The sequence below is a fragment of the Netta rufina genome (genome assembly GCF_964035555.1).
Source record: "Netta rufina genome assembly, chromosome: 13".
In the NCBI taxonomy this organism is placed as follows: domain Eukaryota; kingdom Metazoa; phylum Chordata; class Aves; order Anseriformes; family Anatidae; genus Netta; species Netta rufina.
In genome coordinates this window covers 12,314,946-12,327,584 of record NC_140136.1, presented here as the reverse complement: position 1 = coordinate 12,327,584, position 12,639 = coordinate 12,314,946, and the positions used below count along the sequence as shown (strand labels likewise).

At 62.6% G+C, this 12,639-nt stretch overlaps 1 protein-coding gene across 2 annotated transcripts; it reads left to right on the top strand.

The window, feature by feature from the left end:
• Positions 1–584: 584 nt before the first annotated feature.
• On the top strand, positions 585–11,555 carry SLC9A5 (solute carrier family 9 member A5; the record flags this gene model as incomplete). 2 transcript variants are annotated; one of them, XM_084294429.1, is made up of 16 exons in its annotated part: positions 585–729; positions 4,305–4,607; positions 5,125–5,288; positions 5,509–5,587; positions 5,798–5,975; positions 6,081–6,301; positions 6,434–6,636; positions 6,969–7,058; positions 7,176–7,246; positions 7,707–7,836; positions 7,945–8,033; positions 8,149–8,275; positions 8,379–8,549; positions 8,902–8,971; positions 9,155–9,286; positions 9,579–11,555. In XM_084294429.1, the coding sequence occupies 16 exons, from the start codon at positions 585–587 to the stop codon at positions 10,043–10,045; spliced, it is 2,640 nt and encodes an 879-aa protein (XP_084150555.1). In that variant the 3' UTR covers positions 10,046–11,555. The 2 variants fall into 2 exon arrangements, with proteins under 2 accessions (XP_084150555.1, XP_084150556.1); XM_084294430.1 differs by having other exon boundaries at positions 8,902–8,980.
• Positions 11,556–12,639: the final 1,084 nt, after the last annotated feature.

The following is a 12,639-nucleotide window of genomic DNA, read 5'->3' as shown; positions in this document are numbered from 1 at the left end:
ACGTCCTGATGTGCAGGGGGAACCTCCTGAGCTCCACTTGGTGCCCGCTGCCCCTCGCCCTCACGCAGCCATGGATGGGGTCCCCTTGGCTGCTGCGCCCCAGCTGAGGGTCCCAGCTCCTGGCCTCCCCTCCCTAATTGCAGGGAGGCTCCGGGCCCTCCAGCATCTCACGCCCCTTCCCTGGGCTCCCCGGGGTGCCCACACCCACCCCGCCCTGGGGAGCCCGCTGCTGTTCCCAGCACCCAGCCGGGGGCGCAGAGGGGCAGGGGCACCCCACCCGCCGGCACCCTGTGGCCGTGGTGCCCCCGGGGCCCCCCATCTCGGTGCCCCCAGGCTGCCCCCCCCCCGAGCCCCGGAATCCATCGGGGTGCCGCAGGAGGGCACCGGCTGGGGGGGGGACTCGGGCAGAGCGGGGACACCGAGGGATGCGAAAGGGGGGGACCGGGGCGGGGAGGGGGGGGCGGCACCGGGGCGGGGCTGGGCGGTCCCGGGGGCGGTGGGGGGGGCCGGGCTCTGTCCCCCGCCGTTGCCGGTGACGTCGCGGCGGGGCCGGCATCGCGGCGGAGCGGCGGAGCGCCGGGGCCATGCATCCCCCGGCCGGCCCCGCGGCCTCCCCCGGCCCCGCCGCTCCCCCGGCGGGGGCCGAGCTGCTGCGGTGGCAGTGGCAGGAGGTGCAGGTGCCGTGCCTGGTGGCCGCCTGGATCCTGGTGGCCAGCTTGGCCAAGATCGGTGAGTGCCGGCCCCGCGGTCCCCGAGCCCCGCTCACCGGCTGCGCGCCGAGGGAGGCGGCTCCGGGGGTCCCGGGGCGAGAAGGGGTGGCCGCGGGGGGCAGCGGGGCGAGGGGGTGATGCTCGTTGCCCTGCGATGGCACAGGGCACGGTGGTGGCCCGCGGAGGGTGTGATGATGGGGGACGGAGAGGGTCGCACAGCAACGGGGAGCCAGCGGCCAGGAGGTGCGGTGGGGCTGGGAGGTGCTGGTGGGGCTGGGAGCGAGGCCACGTCCCCAGCACCGGGATGGGTTTGGAGGTGCCGGGTCCCTCCGGAGCTACGTGGGCTTGGTGGGCACTGAGTGGGCTCCAGGGGCAAACTGGTGACCTTGGGCACGGGTGTCCTCCTTGGGGCACAGCCGTAGGAGCGGGCATGGGGAGTGGGCACGCTCTGAGTTTGGTGCCGGCTCTGCCATCAGGAGGAAATGCGGGCTGGGAGCTGGGCACGGAGGTCTCTGGGCAGCTGGGCACCAGTGGGAGCTCCCAGGGCACAGGGCAGACCGTAGCTGTCACCGCCAGCCGGCCTCTGCCTGCCCCCAGCATCACCAAAACCACGGGTTTCGACCTCGCGCTCCTCTCCTCCTGCGGCCTTCTTGCAGGGAAGAGCTAAAGCTCCGCAAGGAATAAATTAAGGCACGCCATGAGCTTAAAAATACAACCCTCTGCCGGCGGCTGTGCCACCTCCAGCTGCTGAGCGCGCCTCTCCTGCAGAAGAGCAGAGAAAGCAGTCCTCACTCTGCTTCTTGTTTTCAGACATCTAAAAGCAAGCTCTCTTTGGGCTTCCCTTGACGCCTTCCCCTCCCCATGCCACAAGCCGAGCTGCTGCCACCCCATACGCCCTCGGTGGGCACTGCCATCCCCTGCTTGGTGGCCGTGGTGACACGCCAGCCAGGTGTCCCACAGCTCCAGGCTGTCACATCCCCCCCTGTGCTCCTAGCCAGCAGCAAGGAGGGCCACCAACCCCCCCGAGGTGGCACCTGCTGTCCCCAGAGTGCCTTGGTGGGCGCCGGAGGAGGTTGGGGACGTGGGGACGAGGGTCCCCTGGGTGCAGGGCGCGGGCTGGTGCTGAAGAGCCGCTGCGGTGCTGGGCTGCCAGCTCACAGCCCTGTGACTGCAGGGGAGGAAGCGGCCCCGGCTCCGTGTGGTGGGGAAGTGACACTGGAGGCTCTTGTTCTTGGAAGCCGTCATGATGCTGGGGTGCCCCGAGCCAGCAGAGAGCAAATGCCCGGGGCGGAGAAAACCGCTTTGGGTGTTGCCTTCCTGCACAGCGAGGCGTCATCCGGGCTTTGCGGCCTCTCTAGCTCTGTTTGCTCTGGGGAAAGAGCAAAAAGAGGAAATGATGATAAGCATCGCCCCCAAACTGCTCTGCACCCATGGAAAGTGCTGCTGGGCCCCTACGGGTTGGCAGCAAACGGGCATTTTTCCACCCAGCAGCATTCCTGCAGGTCGCCACCTCTTCTCCTTGCAGCACGTGGTCCCTCAGCCCCAGTGCTTCCAGCACAAGCATCTCTTACTGGTTTCCTCTCCGTCCCCGCTGGCACCCCGGGCGCTGCAGGGATGGAGCAGGGTTTGTCCCCGAGTCCTCCCGCTGGCACATCCCATGCTGTGGATTTCTCGAGCAGCGCGGATTATGGCCCTGAAGTTAATTCACATGTGGCTAAGTTACCGTTGCTGTGGGAACGTTAATGCTGAAATTCTTGACTAGCGGGTGTAAAATTAGAGCTCCTGCCACCCGTCCCCGCTCGCTGCGCCCGTGCTGCAGAGGAGCTCGTGTGCTGGGATTCGCTTGTGAGGGCGGCAGCGTGCAGAGCAAATGAAGCCTCCAGCATTCCCGTGCCCCGGCTGTGCAGGCAGGGTTTCTCCCACCGATGCTGCTCCCTTCTTTGCCTGTTATTTTGGTGCTGGGGGCAGAGGGACTGGTGGCAGCTGCAAGCCCTCCCACGTCCCCACGGCATCTCTGCAGCTCTCCGGCCAGCTGGGGCAGTCTACTGTGTGTGGAAGGTGAATAGAGGTTTGCAGAGCTCTTCTGGCTGTGCCTGGAGGGTCCCCATGTCAGCACCATCCCAGTACCACCACTCTGCCCCTCCTGGGGCAGTGCCGGGGCTCCCCGGGGTGGCTGTGCCAAGGAGGTGTGCAGGTCACTGCGAAGGTGTCAGCAAGAGGAACAGCCCTTGTCCTGCATGGCTGGCAGAGGGCTCCGAGCTGTTGTTTCTGCTTAGGAAGTAGATCTCAGATGTTGAATTAATTCAGGGCCCCGCTTCAGTGAAGGAATGCAGATTCACCAGGAGGTGTTAGGAAAGGAGTAAGGAGCATCAGGAGGCCCTGACCTCGGTGCTCAAGGTGTCCGCATCTCAGGGACACCGGGACTGGCCCCAGGCAGGATGGAGCAGGACTGGGAGGCATTCAGAGCAGAGGGCACGAGCAGCAGAGACATGGAAGCTGAGCTCCTTTAGGTTTACTCCACTAGAGACAAGACCCTGGGCTAGGTAGACCTGTGGTCCGTCCATGGGCGTCTCCCAAGGAGAGGAGGAGCTGTGTTGTAGGGTTGGTGTGGGACCACAACACAGCTTTCCTTCTGGTGGGTTACTTGGCACAAGCCACGCACACATCTCAGCCAGCCAGAGAGCTTTAGGGACTGGGGTCTGGGGTGGCAGCAGGGCTGGGCATGCAGCTGAGTGATGGTTTGGAGGCTCTGATGTCCCTTGTACCTGCTGGGTGCCTGAGGACAGGGGGCTGGTCCTGGGGTCGCCAAGAAGCTGGAACAATTTGGGTTTACTCAGGACCACCGTGGGGACAAGGCTGCTCTGTGGGGCAGGTCCCCGGTGCTGGCTGGAGTGACATCCCCGGGCTTGTGCCTGCTGTCAGGCTCATTGCTGCGGAGCTGATACGTGAATACGAAGGCGTGATCTGCTTGCTTCAAAAAACCACTTCCCATTTCGTGGCAGTTTAAGGTCTGCTCCGAACCTCAGATGGAATAAGCTGATTACTGGAAGCAGCTCTGGCGGCGCAGCTCTCACGCGCCTCATTTTTGCATGCAGGCAGGTTACCCGGTGCTCTGGCAAGGAGGCTGCAGGGGTTTTCGTGCTGCTCCACTTGTGTGCTCAGCCGGCTGCAAACAAGGTCACCCCGTCACCAGGGCCGAGCATCCCCGTCTCCGAGAGGGGTAACGCGTCCCTGTGAGCAGGATGCCTGAGCAGCAGCCAGCGCTGCTTGCGACACCGTGAGCATGCTCCATGAGGCTGTTCTCCTTTAAGCACAGATACCAGAGGCCAAAAAAGTGAAATACACAGCTGCTTGGCTTGTTTGGCAGTGGCCTGGGAGCAGAGGGAGCTGCAGTGCTGACCTGGGGGTTTCCTGTGGCCAGCTAACTAGAAGGTCTTCTGCTCACACGTGGCCACAAAACGTTCTTAGGTGCTCCGTTGTCCCCACCCTGGGGTCCCTCATGCACCAGCCAACCCTTTTGTGGCTCCTGTGGGTCCAGGATGCTCTGTCCGTGTGCTCCTTTGGCTGATGTTCCCATTCTTCCTTTCCTTTTAGTTTTCCACCTGTCCAGGAAGGTGACGTCCGTCGTCCCGGAGAGCTGCCTCCTCATCCTGCTGGGGCTGGGCCTGGGGGGCATCGTGTTGGCCGTGGCCAAGAAAGCCAAGTACCAGCTGGAGCCCAACATGTTCTTCCTCTTCCTCCTGCCCCCCATCGTCCTCGACTCGGGCTACTTCATGCCCAGCCGGCTGTTCTTCGACAACATCGGCGCCATCCTCACCTACGCGGTGGTGGGCACACTCTGGAACTCCTTCACCACCGGCACCGCGCTCTGGGGGCTGCACCAGGCCGGGCTCATGGGTGGGTGCTGAGGGCTGCTTGGCGTGGGCCACATCTCCAAAATTTGGGTGGGAGGATGCAAGGCACCCTGAATCTACAGCCCGTTGCCCGGCCCTGGCGTGGATCCCAGAGATCCCAGCGCTTGGGAGCGATGTTCTGGCAGGACCAGCGAGCGTGGAGGACGAACGGGACCTGCTCAGTGCCGGGCTGACTCATGTCTTTGCTATTTTTGTCACCGACCTTGGCTAGCTTTGCTGGCTCACTGCCGTGTTCCCTGTCCTCGGGTTGAGCTGCTGGCCCTGGCTGGCCCAGGCCATCCTCTGAGCACTTCTGAGCCCGGAGGAACGACCGAAGGGGATGGCCAGGCCCCGTTCCCCTCATGAGCCAAGCCCCACAGCCCCTCGGGGAGGCCTCAGAGCACAGGGAGGCAGATGAGACACCAGGAGCGGACGGGGGACAGGCCTGACCCTTACCTTATCCACTGAGAGGGGCTCTGGGGAGGATGCTCTGCCTCATCTCCATCCGTCTGTCCCAGCAGATCCAGGCGTGGAAGCCGGGCTGATGGATTTCCTGCTCTTCGGCAGCCTCATCTCGGCTGTGGACCCGGTGGCAGTGCTGGCTGTTTTTGAAGAGGTCCACGTGAACGAGACCCTCTTCATCATCGTGTTTGGCGAGTCCCTCCTGAACGACGCCGTCACCGTGGTGAGTTGGAGCTAGGGGGGATCCCAATGTCCTGATGATGATGAGGGTGGCGAGGCACCGGCACGGGCTGCCCGGTGAAGCTGTGGGTGCCCCATCCCTGGAGGGGTTTGGTGTCAGATTGGACGTGGCTTTGTGCAACCTGCTGTAGTGAAAGATGTCCCAGCCCACGGGGATCCCCCAGGCTGGGTGACATCCCCAAAGGACGTTGCGTTCCCTGCAGGTGCTCTACAAGGTCTTCAACTCTTTCGTGGAGCTGGGCCCGGCGCACATCCATGCCACGGACTACGTGAAGGGGGTAGGTGAGTATGAGCCCCACCAGCCCCTCCACCTCTTCCTCTGGCATGGAGGCACGGGGACGAGCATGGGCACTGTCATACCGTGGGCTGGTGCTGAGCCTGTCCCAGCCATCACCCATCCTCAGGGGATGCTCTGGTGGGGATGCAGATGGGAGCGCGGGGCCTGCTCCTTGCGGCCTGCCCCAGGGGTGCGATCCAGCCTCTTCCCCCCAGCCTCCTTCTTCCTGGTGAGCCTGGGGGGCACGGCCGTGGGGCTGCTCTTCGCCTTCCTCCTGGCCCTGATCACACGCTTCACCAAGCACGTGCGCATCATCGAGCCGCTCTTCGTCTTCCTCCTGGCCTACGTCGCGTACCTGGCTGCTGAGATGGTTTCGCTCTCCGCCATCCTGGCGTGAGTACCGGGGGCTGGGAGAACAAAGCTGAAGCTCTGAGAAGCGGCCAGACCCACTCCTCATCCCACCACGAGGTCGTGACAGCTCCTTCTGCCCCTCTGCAGAGTCACCTTCTGTGGGATCTGCTGCAAGAAGTACGTGGAAGCCAACATCTCCCAGAAGTCCCGCACCACCGTCAAGTACACCATGAAGACGCTGGCCAGCAGCTCAGAGACCATCATCTTCATGTTTCTGGGCATGTCGGCTGTGGACACCTCCAAGTGGGCATGGGACACGGCGCTGGTGCTGGGCACCCTGTTATTTATCCTGCTCTTCAGAGCTGTGGGTCAGTCAGTCCTGCTGGGCCAGCATTTTCATCCCAAAGAGGGGTACGCCCCAGGAATGGCTCCTGGCCTGGGCTTTGCCCCACCTCCAGGAGCAAGCCCGTGTCCCAGGCTCATGTCCTGCTTCTTCCCAGGTGTTGTCCTCCAGACCTACGTGCTCAATCGCTTTCGCCTCATCCCCCTGGATAGGATCGACCAGGTGGTCATGTCATATGGCGGCCTCCGTGGAGCCGTCGCCTTCGCCCTGGTCATCCTGCTGGACAGGGACAAGGTGAAAGCCAAGGACTACTTTGTGGCAACGACCATCGTGGTGGTGTTCTTCACGGTCATCGTGCAGGTGAGGACGGGCACCCTGCCCGCGGGGAGCCGCACCGTGGATGGATGGATGGATGGATGGATGGATGGATGGATGGATGGATGGATGGATGGATGGATGTGAGCCTGGGGTTGGGGGTCTGGAGGGGCACATCATGGGACACAGCCTCCAGGTTTCAGGTCCCCAGGGTGGCCATCAGCCAGGTGCAAAGCACAGCAGGTTGGGTTGGTTGTGGTGCACGCGGCTGTCGCAGCCACTGTCCCCTGTCACTTCATGCTGCTTCTGCTCCCGTGCCCCAGCCGTGCACCCTCTCGCCCTCCCAGTCTTTCCCTTGCCCTCTCCTGCCATTCCAGGGCCTCACCATCAAGCCTCTGGTGACGTGGCTGAAGGTGAAGCGCAGTGACCACCACAAGCCCACGCTGAACGAGGAGCTGCACGAGCACGTAGGTGCCCCCCACACTGCCTGGGCAGGGCGAGAGCGATGCATGGCCTCGGCTTGGCCGGGTGTGCTCAGCCCTGGGTCTCTCTGCACCTCTCTCACCCTTTTCTCCTCCCTCAAGGCCTTCGACCACATCCTGGCGGCGGTGGAGGACATCGTGGGACACCACGGCTACCACTACTGGCGGGACAAGTGAGTGTCTTGCTCCGCTGGCCATCAGGTGGAGGGGGTGGAGGAGCTGCTGCGGGACCGTGGTGGCCACAACGGCACTGTGCCTCCCCATGGATGGAGGACACCGAGGAGGGAGCTGTTAAACCCTGGTAGTGTTTATCTGCGGCGTCACAACAGGAAAAGGATGCAGAGAGCCTGCTTCCCGGAGGGGAAGCTCCAGCTGGGCAGCTGCACCAGCTCCTGCCCTGCTCCCAACTGGTCTCCGGCTTCCCCTTGGCTCGGGGATAAAGTGGCAGCGTGTCCCGTCCCCTCCCACCCTCCCCTGTCTGTGTGTCCCTGGGCACAGCCAGCTCCTGCGTGCCCAGCCTGCTCTCACCATATTTTGAACACTCTTGGCCTTGCACGGGCAGAAGTCCCCCGGCCATCGAGTCCATCTGCCCGCTGTGGGTGCTCCACCGCCCGTGTCTCTGTTTCGCTCCAGGTGGGAGCAGTTCGACAAGAAGTACCTGAGCCAGCTCCTGATGAGGAAATCTGCCTACAGGCTGCGGGACGAGATCTGGGACGTCTACTACAAGCTGAACATCCGCGATGCCATCAGCTTTGTGGACCAGGTGGGGACACGCGGTGGGATCTGGGCAGGGGGCTGGCAGCGTGGTGGTCCCCACGGGCTGCCCGTGGCGGTGGGCTCACCCCCCCCAGCCCATCCTTGTCCCCCCCAGGGTGGCCACGTGCTGTCGGCCGCCAAGCTGGCGCTGCCCTCCATGCCCAGCCGCACGTCCATGTCGGAGTCGTCGGTCACAAACCTGCTGTGAGTACGAGCTCCCCCCTCGAACCCCAGCCCCCGGGCGGCGCTCGCAGGACCCCTGCAGCCTCTCCCTTCTCTGGAGAGGGCTCGATCCATCGGGATGCTCTGTCTGCCCTAGGAGGGAGAGCGGCAGCGGCGCCTGCCTGGACCTGCAGGTGATCGACACGGTGCGGAGCCGGAGGGACAAGGAGGACGCCGCGATGCACCACGTGCTGCGAGGGAGCCTCTACAAGCCCCGCAGGCGGGTGAGTGCTCCCCGGCCACGGCGCCCGCAGCAGGAGCGGGGATGGAGGATGCTGCGTGGGGCCAGCTGCTCATCCTGTGTCTCTTTGCCTCTCCCTCGGCCAGTACAAGGCCAGCTACAGCCGTCACTTCATCTCTCCAGATAAACAAGAGCGCCAAGATAAAGAAATCTTCCGGCAGAACATGAAGAGGCGCCTGGAGACCTTCAAGTCCACCAAGCACAACATCTGCTCCTCCAAGAGCAAAGCCAGGCTGAAGGAAAAGGGCAGGAAGAAGGCAAGCGGTCCCCAAACTGCTGCTCCCCTACTAGCTGTGAGGTTTGGCCTCCCTGAGAGGTCCTGCAGGGGGTGGATGAGGTGCTGCAGGGCTTCGGCATCTCCAGAGACAACAGGGATAGTGGGGAGTCCCCCCCCAGCACCTCATCTCCGTCCTGTGTGGGTGCCCAGATGGCATGGGACCTGCATGGGTGCTGCATGTCCCAGTGTCCCCATCATGCCAGAGCTGCCCCATGTGGTCCCGAGTCCCAGAGGAGCTGAAAGTTTCTTTTCCAAGCACGCTCAGGGCCACCTGGGGACAGTGCCGGGGTTTGCACAGGGCAGGTCCCAGCCAGGTCCCTCTCGCTCTGCAGAAGGACATCTCTCTGACCAGCGACGCACCCAACGGGAGGACGCACAGAGGTGTCCCCTGGCAGGAAGCAGGTGAGGCTGGTGGCAGGACAGGTCCCCGGGTCCTGCAGGGGGTCAGCACGCTGTGCCTGCCCACTGCCAGCTCGGAGGCACGGCAGCAGTGGGGTTGTGCTGGCACCAGGTCCTTCTCCCGTGGGTGCAGGGGGTTGGTTTGCAGGGTGCCCGGTCCCCATGCACCCCCCTGTCTGGCTGCAGCTCCTGTGCTGGTGATGGTCAGCTCCGAGGAGGAGGAGAGCGATAGCTCAGAGACAGAAAGAGAGGACGACGAAGGGATCGTGTTCATCGCTCGAGCCACCGATGAGGTCCTGCAGGGAAAGGCCACCCCTGGTAGGCACCGGCACTCCCATGCCCAGCAGGACAGCTGCTTGGCTAGCTCGTCCTTCCTCCGCCTGCAGAGCAAAGCTAACTTGGGCTGTGCAAAACCAAAGTCAGCAGAGCATGGATAGGAGAATCACTCTTCTCTGTGGCCCTGGAGGCACAGCAGAGCCTCCTTGGTGGCTCTTGCACCCCTGGACCAGCTGGGAAGGCTCCCATTTAGTGGCAGTCGTTGCTTGCAGGGCTCAGGGAGAGGGCAGGAGCCACACAATATCCTCCACTCTCCTTGTTTCTGTGTCCCCAGGCAGCCTGGACGTCTGCCCCAGCCCCTGCATCATCCCGCCATCGCCCACCTTGGCAGAGAAGGAGCTGCCGTGGAAAGGAGACCAGGCTGACCTGGCTGTTTACGTCTCCTCGGAGACCACCAAAATCGTGCCAGTGGATATGCAGAAAGCGTGGAACCAAAGCATCTCCTCCCTGGAGAGCATCGCCTCCCCGCCGGGCATCGAGACGGGACCTCAGCACAGGCGCTTCGCCTGCCCTGTGCTGGAGGAGCAGCCCCAGTCGGCGAGCCAGGCGATGCCGGAGCAGATCTCCTGCTTCCAGTTCCCCAGCCACGTCTCGAAGAGCGGCAGGTCGCTGAGCGACAGCAGCCCGGACGGCGTGGAGCAGCAGGAGCTGCAGCCTTTGATGGCCTCAGAGGAGCAGGGCAGGGCGCTGCCCCCCGCCGAGCCCCGGCGGCTGATGTTCAGCAGGGCCAGCCACATCTGAGCCGTGCCACGGACAGGGCAGGGGCTGGGGGCAGGCTGAGACCCACCGATTGCTCTGCCCTCTCGCTTTGTCTGTGTGTCTCCTCTAACTCCAGGAGCGGCCGAGAGCCCGGTGCTCCTGGGGCTGCTGATGGTCCATCACCTGCATGAGCTCCATCACCTCCTGGTGGTGGAGAAACGGGCTCGATGCTGCCGTAGCAGGTCCCAGCCTCATCCTCCCGGGGAGGCACAGCCCCCCAGACCTCGCTCTTCCTCTCTGGTCTCCCTCCTGCATCCTCGCAGTGCTGGGAGGCCGGAGATGTTCCTCCCAGAGGTGGGATCCCAGCCGGACTTGACGCCGTTGCGGCTGTGCCACCTGGAGGTGTGGGGGTCCTGGCTGGGGGCTGCTCGTGGGTGCGAGCGCCTGATCTTGGCTCTGTGGAGGAGGCTGGTGCACAACAATCCTCCCACACCCAGCACTGAGCCGGCGGCTTCCAGGCGGCCGATTGCTCAGAGCATGCACGGACCTCAGCTGGGAGACCAGAGACCGACTCCTTTTCCAGGGCAGCTGTGTCTCCCCTGGGTTTTGGAGGCACCGTGGAGGCAAAGCCATGACTTTCTCAGGACTAGGAGCAGCGCTCCTGGGGCTTGGCTCCACCGGGAGCCGGGCTGCGTACGCACAGGAACTGTTCCAGCACCCCACCAGCTGTGCCAGCCTCACACCTCTTGTCTGGATGTGCTCCCCGTAGCTGCCGTGTTCAGCTTTCTGGCTTTGTGGGGAGGCAGCGGCCCTGCACAGCATCCTTGGTGTTCATCCTGCCTGCATCCCAGTCCCTCCAGTTGCCTGGGGCTGGTCACGGCACGAGGGGGTGAGCAGTGGGTGTGAATGTAGGTCAGGAGCTGGGCAAAAGCTGAGTGCATCTTCAAAGGTCTGTCCCCAACACCTGCCTCCCAGCCACCCTGGGTCCCTCCTGAGAAGGAGGTGAGATCGGGTGGCCCACGCAGCGATCCTTTCCTGCTGTGACCCCAAGGGACAAGAATCAGTCCCCGAGAACAGCTCGGAGCTCAGCAGGGCAGCCAGGCGCAGGAGACCCCACGGTCCAGGCAATGTGGGAGGGTTGGGGATGTCCTCTTTGTGCAGAATGGTGCTTTGGGCTGTTAAAAGCCCAAAGCAAGCAAATAACTGTGTGATCATCTACCTGGGGGTGCTGAGACAGCAGGTGCCAAGGGGATGTTTAGATGCACTGGGTGAATGAGCCCAACGTAGGGCGGGCAAGGTGGTGTAGCTCAGGTACTGCTAGCAAGGCTCAGCGAAGGCTGAGCTCAGTACCCGTCCTACCAGCTGGAGCATGAGGTTTTTAAAAGGATTTTATATAGTTTTGCATTTCTTGTATGCCTTATTCTGGTTTTGATTTCTGATATTGGGCCATACTAAATCTCTAGCTGGGTCAGTGTTTTATGTAGCCATGGGCACCACAAACGACTCGAGACTTATTATCTTATTTGCAAGAATATTGTTTTAATGTGAAAATATATGCAGAGTATTTTGTAATGTTCAATAAATCAGAGTTGGAGCAGGTGCCACGGTCTGGACTCACTGCTGTCTGGGAACCTCTGCGCATCTCTCTCCCTGCAGCTCCGGGCTGGGTTCTCGTCACCACATCCCTGTGCTCTCTGCACTTCCAGCCCACCTCGCAGGTTCAGTGTGCCCAGCTGGAGCAAGTAAAATCACTTTTCAGGGTATTCTGGGTCTCAGGAACTTCTAATGCTTGGATCAGTGCCTCGCATGCAGCGCTGAGAACCCCTTCCTCCAGCCCAGCCCGAGCTGCGTGAGCTGGCTTCTGTCCTCCCTCCATCTGCTGGCTGCACGTCCGAAGGAAAGGCCAGCAGCCCGTGAGCTCGGAGCCCTCTCTTTTCTCCTTCAACCCCAGCCACGCTGTGACCACTCGGTCACCTTCCAGGGATGGTGGCTCCTGCTGCACCCAGGGGGTTGTGTCAGTATTTGTTCTCATCCTCCAGTCTCTGTATTTCCCTCTCCTGCCTGCACAGGGCTGCTCTGCGCCTCCCAGCGCAGCACAGATCCGTCTCTTCCAGCCTAAAAATACCAAAGCTCTTCAGTGGAAAAACACGAGAACCAGGCCAAACCACGAGCACATGTGCCCAAACCTCTGCTGCTCCAGGACAGAGTAAGGCACAACAAATTAGCTGCCTGTCAGACTGTAGCCCAGAACACACAACCCTCCGACTGTTATTATAAGCAACCCCATCCTGGAGCTGTCTGCCTGCTGCAGACCATTTTGCACGCGGGCTTCTCCTCGCTCTGCCATTAGAGCTGCACATTTTTTCCACAGTGATTTACTTTCTCCAGGGCTCGGCTCCTCCAGTTTCTCCGTGGTGCTTGTGAAGTCAGCAGAGGATGGAAGGCAGCGCTGGAAACGGGGCCCCAGCGGGATGGAAGAGCCAGGCTGTGGGCAATGGGCTGGCGGTGGCCAGCTCCCAAGTCAGCCGAGCAGCAGCTCCGTGCAGTCGTCTCAAAATCACAGCCTCGCCATCACACAACGTGTGTTGGAGCATCAGGCAGCTTTTACATACAGCCAGAGCAGATACATCGCTTAT